This window comes from Lepisosteus oculatus, chromosome 9, assembly GCF_040954835.1.
Source record: "Lepisosteus oculatus isolate fLepOcu1 chromosome 9, fLepOcu1.hap2, whole genome shotgun sequence".
Taxonomy (NCBI): Eukaryota; Metazoa; Chordata; class Actinopteri; order Semionotiformes; family Lepisosteidae; genus Lepisosteus; species Lepisosteus oculatus.
Genome location: NC_090704.1, coordinates 4,918,564 through 4,941,105, shown reverse-complemented (window position 1 = coordinate 4,941,105; position 22,542 = coordinate 4,918,564). Strand labels below are relative to the sequence as shown.

Below are 22,542 nucleotides of genomic sequence, written 5' to 3'. Positions count from 1 at the left end.
AAAGAATGACGCACCTGCCTGTATCAAAAGCCAGTTCCTCTCTTTGCTGCACAGCTCCACGTATGAATGCGCTTTACTGAACCTCAAGCTGACAGGTACCCCAGCACATAGCCCCTCATTAGAACGGGCTTCCTTTCAGAACACCACTCTTGATGCAAAGCTACTGTTCCTTGGCTCCCAGCTAGATTAAACACTTAATCTAAAATGGTGTGGGTATACAGACATCACACTGCTGTAGCTGTGACATGTAGTTTGTTTTGTACATTGTACCGTCCTGCTAATTTGTATCACTTGTCAGAATCCGACCGTTTGCCGATGTGACGCCTCAGCTGGGATGGAGATATTCATTTGAAGATATTTATAAAGGGCGGTTCTTTTGAACCTTCCCCTACCCCCCTCCCCCAAGACGTTCTGTTCGCATGCTGAAGGGGGTTTTTCCCCCCCTCCCCATGGACGGTGAGTTGGGGGGTTTATGTACTTTTGATGCAAACCAAGACACCGTGCATTGATTAGTCCTGCTATTCTTTGGTAAAACTCAGCAGAAGCCTTTCATGTCTGCAAAGCGGAAAGGGCTTTGGTTTTCAATCTGGTGTTAAAAAGATCATATAATAACAGATCCTTCCCAGAAAGCACGCTGGGCGTCTGAATGCAAAGGTTGCAGAAAACCCCTGATGCTTACAGATGTAGAACTGTGTGCAGGACAATTAAGAACCTGGAGTATCACTTCTTAAACACTGTGCATCCAAAGGCTTCCAGTACATAGTCATCTGTAACATACCCCACCAACATCTTCGTGAAGGAACAGTTAAATCAAGCTCGCAGTACACTGTACTCTGCGCCAGGCATAAGGGGAAAGAAATTAAGGATGTGAAGGGTGCGTAAATAAAGGATAACAATCTGTTTCCTGACACAGACATCTACATTTACAGAGCCCAGACAGTCAAGGCTAAAAAAACAAAGGCCCAAAAATAAGCTTGGAGGTGATGGAAGGACTCCGTCTGTAACGAGGGCAACTAGACTCTGCAGTTTACATTTAATACCGAAATCTCCTTGCTGTGCCGGTGTTTACAATGCAGTTTGACACTGGAGAGGGAAAATCTGTTCCCTGTACATGCATTACCTAAACCCTGTGTTGGGGGCAGTGCAATTTAATTACTTTCCATCACTTTAATAGAGCCAATCGGTGGAGTATGCATTTCCTAAATTCTGACCCACTCATAACTCCTTGCGAGAGAAGTGAAAATCACTTTTGGTAAGTGTCCATAAAGGACGGATCAGCATTTAAATAACCATTTCCTTCAGCTGAAACAACTTCAAGTCCCGTTCTGCAATTTGTGTTCTTTACACATTGGTTTGGTTCATATTTCAGTGTGAACTGCTCCAAAACCTCCAGAGACAGGATAATGCAGACATCTGTTAATATTTTACTACAATGTAGCGTCAAACGTAAAACACCATTATGCATCAGTTTAGAGAATTCTGCATGATGTGTTAGCAAGCGTTTACATGAAAAGTCCTATGCGGACATCACAAAAACCAAAGGAATCGCTGACGTGAATGATAACTAGTCTGTTTATAATATTGCAAAAAAAGAGAACGCACTAAAAAGAAAAAGAATCAAAATATATTAGTCGTTTTGAAAGCATTAACTCTGTGATCTCAAAAGAGAAAGAGCTGCCACTAGCCCTCTTCTCTAAAGATGTGCAAACTAGAATGTGTACTTTTACAGTGTTCTTTCCCTTATAACGCGGTATTGTCTAAATGTTTATATAAACTAAGTGTATTTAATTAAAAAAAACAACTGAAAAATTAGTTGAATATTGTTCAACAGCTAATGCATCGTGCTCATTCCATTAAAAACTTTTTTTTTAAAAAAAGTTACTCATCACGTTTAAAACGGACCGGTCAAATCTGCCCTTGTGTGCAATTCTGACTACATGATCCGCGTGGAGTTGTTCGCTTCCCAAACCGGATGTCAACCATTAGGAGAGGAATCATTCCGGAAGGGTCATCCTGAGGTCCTCCGACTCACTGAAGCCAGGGGTGGGCATGAATTTTTTAGCCAAAGAAAAACGTGGAGGCAAACGGAGAAACTCCGCTGCCTGCAGTTTGTGCTACAGTCATTAACAATCGCCCGCGTAGTCGTCAAGAAGTGCACTCTTGAAAACTGAGCAGCATCAAGCACCAGATAAAAAACTGAGGGCTCTCTGTGCAGGAGAGCTGACTTAATCGCTTCCCGTTCCAGATTCTACCCCCTCCCGTTACTAGCAGTTTCCCAGGAAAGCTTGCTGGGAGTTCTCGCTATTAATAAACCATTACCTTCAACCATTCTGGGCAGTGGGCGGGAAGGCTTTCATAATATCATCTGCTTATTTCATTAGCGATCGGTTATTTTATTCTGTTTAACCATAAAAACATATATGGCGCTTAAATCCCCATTAATGAAATTAGAAGTGGGTACATCTGCAATGCAAATCAAAGCTCGAAATAGCCTTTGCAGAAACTGCTTTCACAGTGTTCAACTCTTCATAGACCAGCAGATGTCACTAGAGGAAACTGGGTGGAAACAGTTACAATTACAGCCTTAGTGGGTTCAAACAATGGAAACACCTGCAATCCTCTTGAAATACAAAATAAAGAAACAGCACAAACTATGGGCTTATGTGCATGTTTCTCCAACTTTCTCAAAATGCACGAAAGGATAGGATCTGCTCACGTTCATGCAACTATTAAAAGTCATTACAGCTGCAGGGACTCTAGGCACTTGGTCACACAACCTCAGGAGCTGCATCAGCTATTTGTGCAGACTGCACAATTCTTTTGAACATTTCAGTCACGTTTATCAGAAAACGTTTCAATGAGGTTAAAAGTCCGGCAATTGGGAAGGTCAGTGCAGCATATTCAAACTCTGCTGTTCTTCCGTATTTTAACTTTGTGCAGGTTAAATCTGGTTGTGCATTGAAGGACAAAGCTCCCTCAAACCACAGACTGACTTACCAAGGTAATCAGGTGTCACTGAAGACTGGAATGATACTGGAACATGGGAATGCAGTATCATTAGGTATATTAATAGCTAGATATGTACTTCTAAATGTATGTCAAAACATTGCTATGCTCTACACAATCAAAAAGTGAACTGAATATCGACAGCTATGACTGCATTTAAATCACTGCTCATTAATGAAGGTATCAATGCTGATCATTTAACTACGGGCTCATTTCAACCTAGCCCTGCTTGGGGCACGGTGTCGCTAGAAGGCTTGGCACAGCCGTGCCAAGGTCTTTAGTAAGAAAACTGCCACCTGCACCTGGGAGAGCGGCACAGAGAAGCGAAAAGCACCTCACCGGTTTCTCAGTTTCTCGTTTCTGAGGAAGTTTCTTCTTGGTGGCTTTGCGCTCTGCACGCCTCATCTCAGTGGTGGTGTCGGCTGCCGTGATGAGTTTCTGCAGGTCTTGGGCTTTCTTCTCCCTCTCCTTCTTCCTGGTCTCGATCTTCCGCAGCTCCTGGATTAGATACTCCTCTTCTGCCACCTGCAGGCCAGACAAGGACACAGCAGCAGGGGTCAGGGCACATCCCAGTGAAAGAAAAGGCTGGCTATAAAAAACAGGTGGAAAACGAATCTGGAAATTCAGCCATGTAAAACATATAGAAAAAAACTGAAAAAGTAAAACAAAAAGTATCACAGAACTAGGCCTTCCTTTCTTGATAAAATTAGTGCACACACAATCACAGCCTCAAATATTTGGTGTCAAAAGGCAACTAAACCTTTGGGTCAGGAGCTGGCTTCAGAAGTGGATGACTTTGCTCCAATAAATGATGACCCGGTCATGTTTTCTGTTGATGCTACTTCGATGGATGCTCCACTTCAATATTACTGGCTGCGAAACCAGGAGCAGTGGTGGGGGGTTTGGGCATCGTGAATGGAAAGGGAGGAAACCGGAGCACCCGGAGAAAACCCACACGAACACAGGGAGAACGCGCAAACTCCACGCAGACAGCACCTCGGGGACTGAACCCAAGCTGCGAGGCAGCAATGCAAACCACTGTTCTGCTCCAGGACAGGGTCCGTTTAAGAGCGCAGAACTGTCTGTCCAGTGAGTGCAGAAACCAAGAATACTCATGGGACTACAGTCTGCATGGGATAAGGCGAGTTCCTCAGATAAAGGGCGCACAAGCTTCATTTTTGGTCAGCTTACTTTTAAGGCTAAAACTGACATTAGCTGAGCAATCTACACCTGACTAAAGGGGAGGCAAATACCAACTGATCAGTCAAATCTGGTATTTCTTTCTATAACCAATTAATTTATTTGATAAACTATTTTAATCCTGGTGTCAAGATGAAGAACACGTTGGGCTATTTAAAAGACATTCCACAGGGGGTAAAGTGCAACCAGAAAGCTGAACTGGAGATGCTGGTGTCCAAGGCAGGGACCTGACATGGGACAGGTCTCCAGTCTATCCCAGGGTGCACACGGGCCTGTGAAAAACCACGAGATCTCCACACTGAGGGAATCACAACCAGAGCCAAAGAAGTGGTACAAATTCAAATACTCCCCTTTTTACCAAAATACACAACTGGAGGACCACAGAAGGGAAACAAGGAACAAGCAATGCATGCTAAAGACGGAGGTAGCAGTTTTCCTTCACTGCATAGCAAAAAAAAAAAAGCCAAAGTCGGAGAAGGAGAAAGAATTCTACCAATTTTAGAAGAAGAAATGCCTTTTGTCGTTAAAGGTTCTGCTGATTGGATATTGCTGGGCTTTTTTTCTAGCAGGCTTAGAGAAAGATGACCCCTTCCTCCAGCCAGACAATGACCTCAGAATACTACCTCCTCAGCACCGGGCTAATTCCCAGTCCAGGGACTGAGCTGTCAGCAGTATGGGCGAAATGAACACAGGCATCACTGCAAGGGGCTCACAGCCGTCTGTGTGAGCACATGGCGCCACCTAGGGGAATAAACTGGGTACAGCTGGAAAACCACATTCAGAAACAGGCTCAACCTTCACACTACAGGGGCTCACCTGCTCCGGCGTGCGGTTGTACAGCCTCTCCAGCTGGTCCTTCCTGCGCCGCTCGTGTCCCGCGTCAAACACGTAGATCTTCGGATCGGTCCCAGAGGGGGCCCGGACCTTGGTCAGCTTGGCGCAGATGTTGTAGTAGCGCTCCTTCAAGTCCTCCACGGAGCGCTTCTGAAACCCGAGGGAACAGCCGAGTTTGTCCACCAGGAAGGCCAGGCAGCCAATTGGACACATGGCTGTCGGTGCATTTAACCTTCGTTTATAAAGATGACACCTAATAATCTGCTAAATTAGCTTGAAATGGGTTAAAAGAAGAAGGCAGGCTACAAGAATCCATTCAAAATTCTCTTGAATTAAACAACACGCCTTGAAAACATTGGCACAAAATGATTCAAAAACGTCACTGAATTACCTACTACACCCCATTAGATTAACCCATCTCATCTGCCTGGTGCCATGGCCTATTCCTGAGGGGGAAAACAAAGGAGACTGACATGCTTTTCTTTCTGGATTTCTTTGATCCCTCTCAATTTTCATTGTCCACTTTTTCTTGGGAAACGCAAATGCACTCCGATCCCAATCTTCAAAACTCAGTCCGTTTACTTGGCGCACTCATTGATGCACCTGGAATTTTGTTTTTGGGGGTGGCAAATGACGCCAGCTCTCCCCCACGGCTCACCCTGAACTGCTGGTGGTCGTAGCGGTCGTGGATGACGATGAACCGCAGATCAAAGCGCTTGCAGAGGTCAAAGAGGTGATCGGTCTCCGTCTTGGTCCACCCGTCATCGTGAAGGTACATCTGATACTCTTGCTCGGAGTACACGGGCACCTGCACAGTCTGAACGCAGGAACAACACGTTTTACTCCAGTAGCTGCCAATGAGGGGCCATTACATTCCCGTTCTCTGTTAAACGGACACTAACAACTTAAATATCCGATGCTCAGACAGAAAAACACTTACAAAGACACACTGGCTATTCCTATGAAGTGAAACAGTGACAAGAGCAGCAGGCACAACACAAAACACTTAAGTGGACTTAACTTGTTTTTATACTGGACACCGCCTGGCAGTGTTTTTCAAAGCCTCTAATGCAAGGTGTCATTTTAAGGGGGGGAAAAAATGGACTTTTCTTATATTTAACAAGCACAAGCTAGGCAGCAGTTCACAAAATGCCACTTGCTCAGAACGTAAGCTTGTGTTCTCCTCCATTGGCCCCACCAAGAAAGTAAAGAGCCATACTGTACATCCTCCTCCATCAGACAGAGACATTTTCTACGTCTTACATTAAGATTGTGAAACCTGGCATTTCACAAATTCCCTAAATGTGTGCAGCACATCGGAGAAACCCTTGGTCGTTGTATGGTTTTATGTCCCTACCGTAACATACGATTACAATCCACAACCTCGAGTTTTATACTCTATTTAAAGAGTCATGCTCTACGTTGCGCCGTAAAATGTCAAACTGCCGACGGGAAAAGCAACGTACTGATTATTCAAAGCGACAACACTGATATCTGCCTCCGTCTGTCTGACTGGTGAAGGTAAAAGATGGGTTCAAGAAATGATATTTTCATACCTGGTTGCTGCCCAGCAGTTGACACTTAAAAATGAGACTATCTATGGACCACACATAGTTAACTATCAATTTTAGGGGGTTTGCTTTCAAGAACTCTTAATACGGTTTGGGTGAGCTAAAGAAGAAGGCTGGTTAACAGGAGTAAATTGTTATAACTTATATCCTACACTGTTGATGGGTAATAGTTTAGTAACAAGATATTATTGTGAAACAAAACACATTTTCAGCCCTGTCAGTATAAGCTTATATTTTTTTTAAATTTGGGAATAGTTGCCGATATATTATGGCTGGCGTACAATGTGCAATACAGTGCATCTTTAGAATGGTGAGAGACCAAATGATTTCAACAATTTTATTCCATAAAACATACCTAGTTTAGAGCACTGTGGCAAAATCAGACGTTTTTGCATCACGCTAGTACAAAAACTCCATACTGCATACCACAATCATGCCATTGGACTACATATCCGCCCAGAAGCATCCAGCTTCCTTACAGAAAGCCCAGCCTGTGCACTTTCATTTCACACCTCCCACTGAAAGGTGCCATGAACAAAATGGGTGATGAGAAAAAAAACAAACAGTGCAAACAAGCTTGGGAGCCTTGCAGAGCCGAGCATCTTGAAGATGTAGTCAGCTAGCTGGTCCCTGGGCTCGAACAAGGCAACAAGGCATCCAAAACATCACCAGGCCCGCCAGCCACGGCTGCCATTACATTCCAGCTCACCGAGACTAGAGCAAACCCAACTCTCATCGCCACGGAAACCTCTGCCGGTGGCGCTTCACTAACCTTGTTGAAGCGGGCGAAGGGGTAGTCCTTGCCCTCCTCCGCCATGCGCCTCCAGTGGTAGAATATAGCCCCGTCCCTCCTGGCGGGGTTCGTAAAGGGCATCCACTTCCACGGCCGCACCTTCTTACAGCCCAGCTTGGCCTTGACCGTGCGGTAGCCCTGCGCCGTATCGCTGGGCAGCAAGGGAGGAGCATCCCTGCTGACAGACGGACAAGACCATTTCTGAACACGCCCTCATCGGTCCACACTTTTCACACACCCCCGTCTCCTGAACACGCCCTCATCTTTCCACACCCCCCACCCTCCGTCTTCTGAACACGCCCTCATCGGTCCACACTTTTCACACACCCCCGTCTCCTGAACACGCCCTCATCTTTCCACACACCACACCCCACCCCCCGTCTCCTGAACACGCCCTCATCTTTCCACACCCCCCACCCCCCGTCTCCTGAACACGCCCTCATCTTTCCACACCCCCCACCCCCCGTCTCCTGAACACGCCCTCATCTTTCCACTTTTCACACCCCCATCTCCTGAACACGTCCTCATCTTTCCACACCCCTGTCTTCTGAACACACCCTCATCTTTTCACACCCCCCACCCCCCGTCTTCTGAACACGCCCTCATCTTTCCACACCCCCGACCCCCCGTCTCCTGAACACGCCCTCATCTTTCCACACACCCCACCCCCCGTCTCCTGAACACGCCCTCATCTTTCCACACCCGTCTTCTGAACACGCCCTCATCTTTTCACACCCCCCACCCCCCGTCTTCTGAACACACCCTCATCTTTTCACCCCCCCATCTCACGTCTTCTGAACACGCCCTCATCTTTCCACACCCCCCGCCCCCCGTCTTCTGAACACACCCTCATCTTTTCACACCCCCCGCCCCCCGTCTTCTAAACACGCCCTCATCTTTCCACACCCCCCACCCCCCGTCTTCTGAACACACCCTCATCTTTCCACACCCCCCACCCCCCGTCTTCTGAACACGCCCTCATCTTTCCACACTTTTCACACCCCCCACCCCCCCATCTTCTGGTCCTTTGGTGTGTGTGGAACACTGCTACACGGGCTTTATGAACCAGTGGTGGCGGCGGCCATCTTCTACGCTGTGGTGTGCTGGGGCAGCAGCATCATGACAAAAGATGCAAATAGGCTGAATAAACTCATCAAGAAGGCTGGCACTGTACTGGGGATGAGCCTTGACCCCATGGAGGTGGTGGCTGAGAGGAGAATGCTGACCAAGCTCACAGCCATCATGAACAACACCTCTCATCCGCTTCATGGGGCTGTTACTGGGCAGCGGAGCACATTTAGCAACAGACTGCTCCAGCTACGGTGTTCAAGGGAACGTTTCCGCAGGTCTTTTCCTCCCGGCGGCTGTCAGGGTGTATAACGCTGTCCTAGGCTAGGACTGCTAGCCCTTCATTTGCTCGTCTATGGACAGCATGTTTGCTCCATTGTACTTTTTTCGACAATCAGTCTGTATAAACCTATGCACATATTTTATTGTTTTTACAGTGATTATGATCATCACATTTTGCACACACCTATGTATTTATTTCTTTATTTATTTTGTTGTCTTTTGTTTTATAACTATTCTGATGTCTGTTTTTGCTTGTCTTGGGCTGGACTGCTGTAACACATCAATTTCCCTAGGGGATTAATAAAGTATTATCTATCTTATTTCATGTTCATACACATTTCACACCCCTGTCTTCTTAACATGCTTTTATTTAATCTTCATACACAAGTCAAGTCAGAAACCCTGTCAATTACTGACCCCAGTCCCCCTTTGCCCTCATGCCCCAAGCCACAGAGCCTATGAAATACGGCACAAGGTGACAGACGTATAACGAATCAACATGAGAAAAAAAAAAACAAAGATGAAGCAGTAGAGGAAATCAAGACACAAACTAAAGTTAAATAAGCTTAAGACAGTTTCGCAAAAAGTTAGCAGAGAGGCAGCAGCAATTTCTGTGGAAGATGCAAGCACCTAGAGAGGACGAAGAGACAAAATTCAGGCTTCCTGGGTGGTTTTGTTATTCAGATTCAAACCATTTCGGTAGCTTCAGTAACCTGCTTTGTTTTCAGTGCTACTGAGCAATTTCCCTGTCATCGCTAGGAAATAAAAAGGAAGACATGTTGCTGGAGAATGTTCCCCGCAGTTTATTTCGAAGCCGTTCACAGCAGGAGGTGTTACACACCTAGACCCTTTCTGAAAGCAGCTCGGGCTTTTAATGTCAGCACCTTCCCTGCAGTTTCCCAAATGAAAGGAAACATTGCAGTTGCTTGCATGTGTGTGTACTACAGGGAGTATTTCTATATTCATCTCCTGCCTAGTTTTTAACCACAGTAATGGTTACATAAGTCAGACGGCTTCTTACCCCCTTGAACAGGGAATTTTGAGATCCAGGGCTTAACTGGCCAACAAAAGGCACCCTGGACCCGATATCCTCATGAATCTCAAAATTAAAATACGCTTAAATAAAGATGAGGACTCAAAAACACCCAGAGCAGCAAAAGGAACAGCCAGTCTGGCGTGATCAGCTTCACCCGCTAAATAAGGTCATATACAGCGTGCTCAAGAATTAATGGCACCCAGGATAAAGACAAACAAAAAAAAGCTGTATATAAGAAACAGCACAGATAATGAGCTATATGTTATGCTCACCAAAAATGAGAAAACTATAGGCTTTTACTGTAACACAAATATTTGAAAACAAACCTTTTTTAAATGAATAATAGGTTTTTTTTACTCAAAAATGCGTCAAAATTATTGGATCCCCTTTTAAAAAAAATAAAACAAAATTAAATCTGAAATGAAATCCTGCTCCCTTAAAGCAGAGGTAACATGCATGAGAAAACAATGGTTCTTGTCGTCAGTAAGGGCCTTCTTCCGGCAACACTTCTAAATAGCCTTTCGGCATGGATGTCCTGTCTAGATGTTGATTAGGTGACATGGGGACCCAAGTTCCACAGACACTGAAGATCTCCAGCTGTGACCACTGGACTTTTTTTTGCCTCGTTCCACACACCCACAACCCTTTGTGTAAAGAAGCACCTCCTGCTCTCTGACTTTTGCAAGGCACCATAAATGCACATCGAAAATATAACCCCAAACTTTACAAATGTACTCCTTCGTTTCTTTTCAGCGTTTCAATATAGCAGAAACCAAAAGAGGAATATCCATACTTTTTATCTGAATACAGCAGCGCGTAGACCTCTCTGTGCATCCCCTCTGGCCTTTTAAACGTCAGAGTTTCAGTTGATTTCTTTGACTTTTTCTAAAGAGGAAAAAAAACAAAACATCCAAAAATGACATGTTTCTGGTTAGAGATACAGAAGAAAAGAAACAATGCGACTATCAACCACAACACCTCAAATTTAAAAGCTTGTTGAGCCAGACACTCTAATTGTTGGCCATTTAGTGATGACATGGATTTCAGACAATCATCTTTATCTTCAAAGTTTTTATAGAGAGCTATCAATAAAACTACCAAAAACACGACAGAGACTATTCTGGATGCAGTTCTGGTCTGGATTCCTCATCTTTAAGATTTCAGCAGCGAGACTGGCATTATTTAAAAGGGCATTTCCAAAGTAAAAAAGGATTCTGCAGTTGTAGAATGATCTTATTCTGAAAAGAAAAATCTAATCAATTATTTAAGCATAAGGGTAGCAACAACAAATGTGCAAAAATGGTCATCAGGAGTAAAACCAAATGCAACAATTGTCACAGGATCAAATTATTGCAGTAACAGACATCTCTGTTTGGAACACAAACTACGACAAAACCTTCCTCACTCAAAAGAAATTTACACTGCCTGTGTCCCTAAGCACGCCACTAAATTTATAAACTAAATGAGTACTGATTAAGAGATCTAGAGTTTTGACATGTCTTAGATAGGTAGTTAAAATAGTTTATAAATGCTTTAGTAAGTAATTGATAGGAAAGACTTGAAGAGGCAGAACTTTAATATTCTTCATCTGCCTTGAGCAGCTCATCCGCTACGATTACAGTCTTTTGGGACACATTTTGCAGTCCAGTACATTAAGCCTTCTGTAAAGTACCATGTAATGAACTTCATGAAAGTAAAGACCAAAAAAAAAAATAGGGAAAATAAAAGAATCCAAGTAGAACGGGTTTCCATATAATCTGTATCCACTTTTATTTTTACAGCCACACAGTCCTCCCTGTTACAGGATCCTGGATACCAGCTGCCTGGGTTACCTGTGATGACCTGTGTAGTGGCAGCAACCTATTCTAATGTAACTCAAAATGACAGCCTGGCAACTCAACAGGAAAAACAATAGGAGCAGGATGTGCACGACAATAAGTCATGTTCAGCTGTCTGCACGAATTTGTAGACTGTTTTTTTTCTTCTTTGCAAAAGGCTCTCACTAAAATGATATATGAAGTACCACACTGAGCCTTTGTGGAGACACAAATGGCAATGATCTGCTCCCAAATGTCAAATGTGACTCTCCGAGACGCTCTCTAAGCATCATTCCTTTCAAGCTCCTACCAATCTAAAGCCCTGCTACCCACACAATGGTTGTCTCTGGGAGCAGGCAAGGGCCGGATTTGTCTGTCTAGAGGTGAACCGTCTGCTTGAGACAAGCAGAAACTGTTATTTACAGTACAGATTATTCTATCAATGCTGTGAGTAATAGAAAAGGTCCTCTTTGCTAGCACACAAAAGTAAGAAGTCCATCTTTCACTGTTACAAAATTACTTTAGTGGCCGTCAGCGCAGTGCAGGGATTAATTACCCTTGGCCCCTGTCTCAAATCTGCTTTGACAACTCATTGTAAATTGTTTTAAAGGATGCAAAATGACTACCAAACACTGGAAAAAAAAATACAGTGCCTTGCGAAAGTATTCGGCCCCCTTGAACTTTTCAACCTTTTGCCACATTTCAGGCTTCAAACATAAAGATATAAATTTTTTATTTTATGTGAAGAATCACCAACAAGTGGGACACAATTGTGAAGTGGAACGAAATCTATTGGATTTTTGAAACTTTTTTAACTAATAAAAAAATGAAAAGTGGGGCGTGCAAAATTATTCGGCCCCCTTGCGTTAATACTTTGTAGAGCCACCTTTTGCTGCGATTACAGCTGCAAGTCGCTTGGGGTATGTCTCTATCAGTTTTGCACATCGAGAGACTGAAATTCTTGCCCATTCTTCCTTGCAAAACAGCTCGAGCTCAGTGAGGTTGGATGGAGAGCGTTTGTGAACAGCAGTTTTCAGCTCTTTCCACAGATTCTCGATTGGATTCAGGTCTGGACTTTGACTTGGCCATTCAAACACCTGGATACGTTTATTTGTGAACCATTCCTTTGTAGATTTTGCTGTATGTTTGGGATCATTGTCTTGTTGGAAGATAAATCTCCGTCCCAGTTTCAGGTCTTTTGCAGACTCCAACAGGTTTTCATCCAGAATGGTCCTGTATTTGGCTGCATCCATCTTCCCCTCAATTTTAACCATCTTCCCTGTCCCTGCTGAAGAAAAGCAGGCCCAAACCATGATGCTGCCACCACCATGTTTGACAGTGGGGATGGTGTGTTGAGGGTGATGAGCTGTGTTGCTTTTACGCCAAACATATCGTTTTGCATTGTGGCCAAAAAGTTCGATTTTGGTTTCATCTGACCAGAGCACCTTCTTCCACATGTTTGGGGTGTCTCCCAGGTGGCTTGTGGCAAACTTTAGACGAGACTTTTTATGGATATCTTTGAGAAATGGCTTTCTTCTTGCCACTCTTCCATAAAGGCCAGATTTGTGCAGTGTAAGACTGATTGTTGTCCTATGGACAGACTCTCCCACCTCAGCTGTAGTTCTCTGCAGTTCATCCAGAGTGATCATGGGCCTCTTGGCTGCATCTCTGATCAGTCTTCTCCTTGTCTGAGCTGAAAGTTTAGAGGGACGGCCAGGTCTTGGTAGATTTGCAGTGGTCTGATACTCCTTCCATTTCAAGATGATCGCTTGCACAGTGCTCCTTGGGATGTTTGAAGCTTGGGAAATCTTTTTGTATCCAAATCCGGCTTTAAACTTCTCCACAACAGTATTACGGACCTGCCTGGTGTGTTCCTTGGTCTTCATGATGCTCTCTGCGCTTTCAACAGAACCTTGAGACTATCACAGAGCAGGTGCATTTATACAGAGACTTGATTACACACAGGTGGATTCTATTTATCACCATCAGTCATTTAGGACAACATTGGATCATTCAGAGATCCTCGCTGAACTTCTGGAGTGAGTTTGCTGCACTGAAAGTAAAGGGGCCGAATAATTTTGCACGCCCCACTTTTCATTTTTTTATTAGTTAAAAAAGTTTCAAAAATCCAATAGATTTCGTTCCACTTCACAATTGTGTCCCACTTGTTGGTGATTCTTCACATAAAATAAAAAATGTATATCTTTATGTTTGAAGCCTGAAATGTGGCAAAAGGTTGAAAAGTTCAAGGGGGCCGAATACTTTCGCAAGGCACTGTATACAGCCAGTTGATATTATGAATAAGCACAGCTGTTATTACTGTGTTTCCAGAATTGTTTACAAGCTAGTGTTTACACAAAGCTACAAAGATGAGAATGTGCCATCCATCCGGCCTTTATCTGAAAGCTTCTTGTCCTGGTGAGGATCACAGCACTCTGGAGCAAGGGACTAAGAACACATGACTGCTCGTGTTGCGCGTGAGCACGAGAGAGCACGCTAGACTCCACAGAGAAGGTGGCCCAGTTCAGGACCAAGTCCTGTGCTTGAGAGCTACAGTATCAGGCAACAGCGCTAGTGGCCAAGAATCTGTGCTGGCCATGAGTGTTTTAGAATAAAACTTTGATAGTGCTATTGTACTATCAGCTACAGACTTTATGATCTGCTACCATCTGGAAAACGGTGCTGGAGCATTCAGACTCAGAGACAGTTTTTACCCCCGCACTATCAAACTGTTAAACTCCCAGTCTCTCTCACTCTCACCTCACCTCTCACCTATGATCTGAACCTCACAGTGCCTTCTTCCTTTCTTTCTTACCAAAAACCCAAACACACATTGAAAATCTACCTCTACCATACATGTCAAAGTTCACTCCCCATCATTTCTATCCCTTTATTTTATTCTGTTGATGCATATTTTTGCACATAACCTGTTACCTTTTTGTTGTTTTGCACATTGCCTGTTGTTGTTTTTTGCACATTGCCTATTGTTGTTGTTTTTTGCACACTGCCTGCTGTCTCTGTCTTTCTTTTGCTACACAATTATATTGTTGTTGTTGTGTTTTTTTTTCTTTGTACTACTTATGTCCGAGAGCTAGCTAAATACCATTTCGTTATACCATATCCCATGTATATGAGTGTAATGACAGTAAACTTGAACTTGAACTTGTAGAACAAGTCACAGAAGCAATTTCTCCTTTCTAGTCGGTTGTCATAACTCAAACAGATTTTTATGGAAACACTGCAAATCATTTCTGGCCGTAAGTTTATCTTTCAAAAGTTTCAAGTGCTGCGATGGACAGGCGCCCAGGGTGTAACCTGCCTTGGGCCCATCGCTTGCCTGAACTGGTTCAGGCTTTCAAATGACCCCGAACTGGATGGAGTGGTTTGAAAATGATTGTACGGATGTTTCAAGTGTTGCTCATCACAGTCTCTACTAGATGTGGCAAGTGTGACGTACTCGATTTTCTGCTGCAAACATAAATAGTGTAAAAATGTCATATACCTACAACACTACAGACCTTTTCTAGATGAGCAGATAAGTGCATTACATATTCTGTACATCCGGACTGAATCTGGGAGTTACTGACCGACATTATTCATTTCAACACGCTTATTCATTTACTCAATGAATACTCCCTGGAGTAAAATAACTAATTCGAAGGAAATAAAGAAGCAACCCCAGTCAACTTCTAAAACCCGCAAAAGAATGCAATGATTTAATTCTTGTCCAAGCCTCATTAAGCTCTTCTGAAGAACACGTTCAGGTCTTGCAAGGACTTTCAAAGTCCTTTGCTTTCAGAAAGATAACGGACGCATTCAGGTTATCTCACTGAACCAACCGAGACCAGACAGAAGATTCTGAAAGCCTGGAAGAGGAAGAGCATGCCGTACTGGGCAGCACTACTTGTCTTCACACCTGAAGAAGGCTTCACAGCCAGAACGTTGGGTTTGTTCTCTTCAGCGTTGAAATAAACCTATTACTTGTTCATTTGCATCACTACGGCGTTTCAACTACTTGTCAGGGCAGCCCATTTATAGGGGGGTCCAAGTCTCCTTCAGCGCAGTGTGACCACTGGCGCATCGTAGATCACATTTCCAATCAGGTATCCAGCACAGGAGACATCTGGAGCCGAATTTTCCTTTTCCAACTCCGGCAGCTCTTGGCACCAGAAGAGGTTTGTCAACACCCATCTTGAACCGGAGCACGGAGCAAGCTAAAGACATGCCTCACCTTGTCTGAATTAATGATGTCCTTCTTACTGATCGTCCCCGTGTCCGTGTCCCCACCACCCAGCTCCAGGATATCCCGGACATCTGCACCCGTCGCCATCCTCAACAGAGCTGGATCTCAACCTGAGGATAGTACAGGAGAGGATACTTCTTCAGACTACACATGCATCTATTTCAACATCACGAGACGGACAAGTAATAATAATAATTTCTGGACACTCCACTCAAAGCGCTTTACAGGTAATGGGGACTCCCCTCCACCACCAACAATGTGTAGCCCCACCTGGATGATGCGACGGCAGCCATAGTGCGCCAGAACGCTCACCACACATCAGCGATCAGTGGGGAGGAGAGCAGAGTAATGTAGCCAATTCATAGATGGGGATTATTAGGAGGCCATGATTGGTAAGGGCCAATGGGAAATTTGGCCAGGACGCCGGGGTTACTCTTTTCGAGAAGCACCCTGGGATTTTTAATAACCACAGAGAGTCAGGACCTCGGTTTTACGTCTCATCTGAAGGACGGCGCCTGTCTACAGTATAGTGTCCCCGTCACTACACTGGGACATTAGGACCCACATGGACCGCAGGGTGAGCGCCCCCTGCTGGCCCCACTAACACCTCTTCCAGCAGCAACCTTAGTTTTTCCCCGGAGGTCTCCCATCCAGGTACTGACCAGGCTCACACCTGCTGAGTTTCAGTGGGCTGCCAGTTGCGAGTTGCAGGGTGATATTGCTGCTGGATAATGAAGTACATGCACCAACACATGTACTGGTATCGGGTGCACTGGACAGAAATGCACAAGCGCACATGTAGAGTATACCAAGCAAGGTTCCCCCTCAGGACAACACCAGCTCAACCTGCCAGAGAGTGTGTCACCACGCAGGATAACCCATGATAATCTTGCTGGCAGAAGAATGTTCAGGTATTTTATCCAGGTTATGATTTCAAGGACTGGGTTGCTATAATAAGGTATTGGAATATCCTGAACCCTCTTACAAATATACAAATAAGTATATCAGCAATTAATTAAGAATTAGTGGCTAAAGTACTGGACGTGTTGGGTTATATTGGAAGATGGCCACTTACTAAACAACTATTGCCTTTCAGGGGTAATGAAAAGGTTTCCACATTAGGATCTCTTTAAGAGACAAATCCATTACATTCACACTTGGTATCAACAAATGGTATTGAGACTTGTATTCGCGGAGTAACGTCGAAGAATATTTTTTTAAATGTATTGAAACAATGTGACTGATAGTTTGAGATCAGCAAATCCTAACAGTATATAACCCAACAGTGAATTTGGTCAGACAGCACTTGCACTGTATCTTTTAGCTTGCTAGTTCCATTTACAATATTACTGAAGTTAACAGCAACAATGTCTATGGTAATCGTTCACTTTGTTTTTGGTTAAAATGGGGATCATATGAGCACTGATGTTTTAAAAGTCCATCCTCGACTAAAAACGTCCACTACGGCAGAAACCAAATGAACGGTGTTCAAAACATTATTTTTCCTTCAGATTAATTGTACGTACAACCTAAACGTAAGACATTTCTTACAATACGCAGAATCACTCGGATAAGAAAAAAGCAAAACCCCGTTTTAAAATAAGGGCTCGGGGACCAGGCAAGACCTATAGAAAAGACCGGGGATTCAAACATTTGTAGGCCTCTACAGAAAACGATTAAAATAAAAAACACGATATGAAATGTACCGTTTACAGATCATAAACAGAGAATTTACCTTTTTGGTGTGTAAACAGCACGACTCCTTTCCTTTACAAAAAAAAAAGGAAAAATTCTCCCAAAACGCAATTATTATGTTTCGCTTGTTACAACCTTTATTCTCCCTTAAAAGCAACGAGTACCAGTTGAATTCTGGTTGTCGTAGTTGTTTAAACACTGGACTACAGTTCCCAGAATGCATCGGGTGGCGACACTTCCTAATAGCGAGGAATGTTGAATAGTGATGGTGGATTCTAAGAAATTCTGTTCTGATCTAGACTTACTGCCCTGTCTTTCTCACACCTGAAGAAGGCTCCACGGCGAAACGTTGTGCTTTCTTTCTTCTCTTTTCAGCATGAAATAAACCTATTACTTGTTCCTTTGCAGCCTACACATGCTAACGCAGCTACCCACCTGAACTACTAAGTACAGTCCAGTCCTTAATATGAGATTTGCTCTGCCGAAGACTGTTTCACAGAATGGGTGATACAGCTGTCTCGTATGCAGTATCTCTGGAACTCATTACCACACTCCTTTAGGGACTGTATAGTGTCAACATTTTTTAAACCTATTTAAAGATCTATTTGTACTACATTATATTGCGTTACAATATGTGTTTGTATTACAGGTGGCATTGAATGGTGCTTTGAGTTTCTGAAATCAATTTGAATATTACTGTTATTATAAATTGTGTAGCTAGTTTTTATGGTGATATTCTATAGTTTATTTTAAATATTAACAATATTTTAAGCAGTCCATGAACTTGTGACAAAAGGCATATTTTATAGCTTACAATATTAGTGTAAATATAAACAAATTCACAAATCAAGTATTGTACTTAGTTTCTGCACATTTGTAACATATAATGTAATGACTGTCATAGTTGGCAGGAAAGAAAGTCACTTTAAATGTGAGAATTTCATTAGATCATTTTTCTGTGATACTAAACAAGCTCTAGATTTTTTTTTTAAAAAAACTTTAATTCAATTTGTAAGGCAAACATTTCTGGTGTGCAATTAGTTAACAATACAGCATTAAGCACAAAGGCACAAATGTCAAAATCACAAACAATGTGAACACATTAGAAATGTCATATGGAAAAGCAAACCAGTATACTCACATGCAGACACACTGGAAGCAATCTTACAATATATGAACATCAACACAGTAACAAGACAGAATCAAGTAGCTTACAGCATGGTATTGTTTCTTATTTTTTATATTGGTCCAAATTACAAGCAAAGTACTGAGAACTTTTGTCTATATTGATATACATTAACAATATGATTTTCCACAAATTCAATAACAGAAAACTTATTTTTCCTGATGATACATTCTTTTTCCTTTTATGTGTATTATCAAAAAAGGATTAATATTTTTAACAGTGTAAATCTCACATTAAAAAAAAGTGAATTGCCTCTCATACATTATTAATTTTGTATAGACTTCAAACTAAAGCTCTGGATTTTTTTATACAAATGTGAAGAAGGAGCCTTTCTATTTAAAATACTGCAGCAGATATGGCTATTACACAACTGCCCATTTTCTAAGGGAAATATGAGAAACAACTGCATTAACAGGGTATTATTTAATCTCAACTCATTTGTTGTCTACCATGAACTTCACCTATTTTAAGGATTCGGAACACTCTTAAACTAATTTATATACTAGGCTACCCCTCGTGGTTGAGGGTGACAGCCTATGAATGTCAGAGAAGAGGAAAGAAGACGCAACCTTCACGTATCTTATGTGCATCTATAGATGAAAACAATCCTGTCACACGAAATGTTGTAGCGAGACACTAGAACGCTACACTCTCGGACTGGCTAAATTCCAAACACTTCACAGTCGATAAGGTCTTTGGTATGTCTGTACAAAAGTCTCCTTTAAAAATGTCTGCCTAAATAAAAACTCAGACCTTCAGTTTGTGAACAAAGTGCACATCGATACGTTTGTTTGGGAAAGATGGCACGGGGAAGGCACAGGAATCTCGCCTGGCGAAAATATTTCGGGTGCTGCACGAGCATTTTTCCTACACCACAGCTAAAAGTATTAAAACTAGAGAGGCGAGCCTTTTATTTAAGGCTGCGGTATTCCCCTGTACCTGAGAATTGTGTTCTTGCGAATATTGCTCAAGCACAGCCTGTAATGTGCCGACTTCCACAGAACTGAATTCCTTCAGGAATCGTCTGTTGAACACTGACGTTCGACATTTTTTCCCCCGAACAGCTTATTTCTATTTTCTGCGTCTTTGGACCGTCCTGCTGAAGCAGCATTCTACGCTAGTACACTGAAATGTAAAACTTCATGCCAGGCATTTCCCCCTCCCCACAGTAGCTCATTTTTCCCAAGGCCTATGATTGGATTTCCTTTGTTTTTAAAAAACAAAAACGGCGTTTCCCCTCAGGAGGAGGTGTCGGCGGGGACGGCGGGACGCCTCTTCCCGGGGGCTTCCTCCTCGCTCCGCAGGCAGCTGCGCAGGAACGCCAGGCACCGGCCGGAGTACTCCTCCGGGAAGGCGCGGAAGTGGCACACGTGGCCCGAGGTGGCGAAGTCGACGCTCTCCGCCCGGACACCCCCCCGCCGCCGCCGCGCCCGGGCCATGGCCTCCACGTCTCCGGGGGCGATGACCGCGTCGGCCCGGGAGTACAGGAAGAGCTGCGGCCAGCCCGAGGGGTCCTCCAGCATGGCGTCGTAGTGGCTCCTGTGGATGTGCCTGGTCAGGGGGTACAGCACGATCCGCAGCACCACCACGGCGCAGGCGAACAGCACCAGGAGCGCGCACCGGACCACCACGTTGGTCCGCGGCCCCAGGGTGGCCTGCAGGGCCCGGAGAGAGCCCGTCAGGTTCCGGTTCCCTGGGGCGCTGTCCACAACCGTGCCCACCACCCTCAGGGTGCACAGCTGGCTGTGGCTGTGCAAGAGCTCCACGATGTAGCGGTACAGCATGAACCCCCCGTTGCTGAACACGTGGAAGAGAATGGGGCTCTTCTCCACCTCGTAATCGAACAGCAGGTCCAGGAGCTTCCGAGCGGTGGAGGAGAGCTCCTTGCTGCCGAAAAGCTCAGAGAAGAACACAGCTTTCCACGGCGCAGTGTAGCGTATCGTGATGCAACCCTGAAATGGTGAAAACGGGAAAGGGTTAGGAGGATGAACCACCTGGCGGTAAGGAGACGCCCCGCAGGTCTGGACTTAAGGACACCCACAGGGAGTCACACTAAGGTCAGCACTAAGGGCACAACCGTGGAAACTGTCATCTGCTTCAGGTTCCTCGGTCTCAGCAGATCTCCACAAACTTGGCTTGGTCTCACATCACTGTAGCCAGTCTGAAAAAGGCACAACAGCATCTCCACCTTCTACAGCCTGAACAAATGCAGTATGGGGAAGCAGCTACTCATGAACTTTTACCACAGCACCACAGAAAGTGTCCTGTATGGTACAGCAATACTACCATGGGTGACGAAGATGCTCTGCAAAGGGGTGTAGCAATGGTACAGAGGATTTATAGGACGTGATTTAACATCAACTGATTCGCACCATCCGCGGCTGCAGTACAGCCCAATCCATCATTCAGGCTACAGGATCCCAACCATCCCAGCCACAAACTGTCCTCCCACTGCGCTCTGGCCAGCGGTACCGCACTGTTAAAGCACAGACCACTAGGCTTAAGAACAGCTTCTATCTTACTGCAGTGCGCATCCTTAACAGCTAACTGTGCAATGCGTCAGAACTCAATGCACCTCTGCACTATGCACTTTTGACTTGAACTCCAATGTATTTTTTATTTGCTGCCACATATTTATTGTTCACTACCATGTATTTAATGTTCTGGGTGTTTATGGTGACTGTACACACTGTCGTGATGTATTATGTACATTGCTATAATATACTGTCTACATTGTGTGGTGTCTGCTGTACTGTGTATGTCCTGAGAGATTGGTGGCAAATAAGACTTCTAACATACTTGCACAGTATTTTTGGCAATAAACTCCTCTCATATTATTGTCGTCTTTCTTTTCCAGCACTGACCTGTTCATTATAAATGGAGCTGTATTTTGCTAGGTGTTTATCATTGCAACCTGCCCAGCCCAGCAAGATCACGACTGGCTCCTTCTGCCCATACCAGTGTTTTTCTAGAGGAAGAAAGCAGTTAAAGCACATAAAATATAAAACAAACTAAAAGCAGACTGACTTCTGACGACAGTTTACGGAAAGCGATTGGCTTTTCTGATTTGTTCCATTTACTTCTTTTATGTAGTTTATTTTAAAGACTAAACTTTGTTAGGTTAAGGTAGTCTGAAATACCCAAAACAACTCTGTTTCTATTAACCTGGAAATAAGACTACAAAATTAATTTCTATTTGAATATTCTGGATATTGAGAGGAGGGTCGGTGGTCCATCTGCGATTCAGTGTTACAGCGTTATTTGTTGTATAATTTACTCGCTCTTCGCTCAGGGCGGCGCTCTGGTTTTGTAGAGGCCTGCTATGTGTACATGTCCCGATCAAACACTGTCTGCAGCCACTGACCAACGGCTGTTCGACACAACGTCAATGATATCGTCACGGTACACTTCATTCGGGAAAACGGTGTCAGCAACAATCCTTGTTAGCTACAGACGGGAGGAAGGACTACTAAATACATCACTTCTGCGTTTCAATGTTATTGACCGACTCCTACTCACCTGAAACGTGCGGCTCGGGGAAAACAATGTTATAATCTAAGCCGACATCTCCCATGCTGTCACCGTTTAACCCCCTCGTCTATTGTTACTTATTTAGCAGTACTGATACTATACAAACTATTATCTTTAATCTGCTTGTCAACAAGACCCCCCAACTTCTCGTCACAAACGTATGATCCCAGTGTTTACACTGCAAAACGTTACAAAACCACCCCCCGGTTTTTTTTTTACACTGTCGCCGGAAACTCGGATCAGCCAATCACATGCGCAGGTGGCGGTTGGCTGTGACGTC

The 22,542-nt window shown here is 44.0% G+C and overlaps 2 protein-coding genes across 3 annotated transcripts in view; both read right to left on the bottom strand.

Moving 5' to 3' along the window:
• dmap1 (DNA methyltransferase 1 associated protein 1) overlaps positions 1-18,155 on the bottom strand; it is a 31,200-nt gene extending 13,045 nt beyond the window's left edge. The window contains exons 1-7 of one of the 2 annotated variants that reach the window (XM_069194038.1): positions 17,586-18,155; positions 15,839-15,960; positions 10,584-10,675; positions 7,384-7,582; positions 5,699-5,857; positions 5,023-5,190; positions 3,346-3,531 (exon numbers count right to left, since the gene is read on the bottom strand). In XM_069194038.1, coding sequence (XP_069050139.1) covers positions 3,346-3,531; positions 5,023-5,190; positions 5,699-5,857; positions 7,384-7,582; positions 10,584-10,675; positions 15,839-15,937 — 903 coding nt within the window. In that variant the 5' untranslated portion in view covers positions 15,938-15,960; positions 17,586-18,155. The remainder of the gene's footprint in view (positions 1-3,345; positions 3,532-5,022; positions 5,191-5,698; positions 5,858-7,383; positions 7,583-10,583; positions 10,676-15,838; positions 15,961-17,585) is intronic. The other variant, XM_069194039.1, reaches the window with a different exon arrangement.
• Positions 18,156-19,949: 1,794 nt separating this feature from the next.
• Positions 19,950-22,496, bottom strand: tmem53 (transmembrane protein 53). Its single transcript, XM_006634733.3, has 3 exons — positions 22,251-22,496; positions 21,596-21,699; positions 19,950-20,683 (listed from the first exon to the last, which is right to left on the bottom strand). The coding sequence occupies exons 1-3, from the start codon at positions 22,303-22,305 to the stop codon at positions 19,970-19,972; spliced, it is 873 nt and encodes a 290-aa protein (XP_006634796.2). The 5' UTR covers positions 22,306-22,496; the 3' UTR covers positions 19,950-19,969.
• Positions 22,497-22,542: the final 46 nt, after the last annotated feature.

Bases quoted from the DNA above. Each gene is read 5' to 3' on its own strand.
- tmem53 (XM_006634733.3), bottom strand. From the start codon at position 22,305: ATGGGAGATGTCGGCTTAGATTATAACATTGTTTTCCCCGAGCCGCAC. The intron at 21,700-22,250 runs GTGAGTAGGAGT...TTCTTCCTCTAG, and splicing joins CCCCGAGCCGCACGTTTCAG to AAAAACACTGGTATGGGCAG. The intron at 20,684-21,595 runs GTCAGTGCTGGA...TCACCATTTCAG, and splicing joins GCTCCATTTATAATGAACAG to GGTTGCATCACGATACGCTA.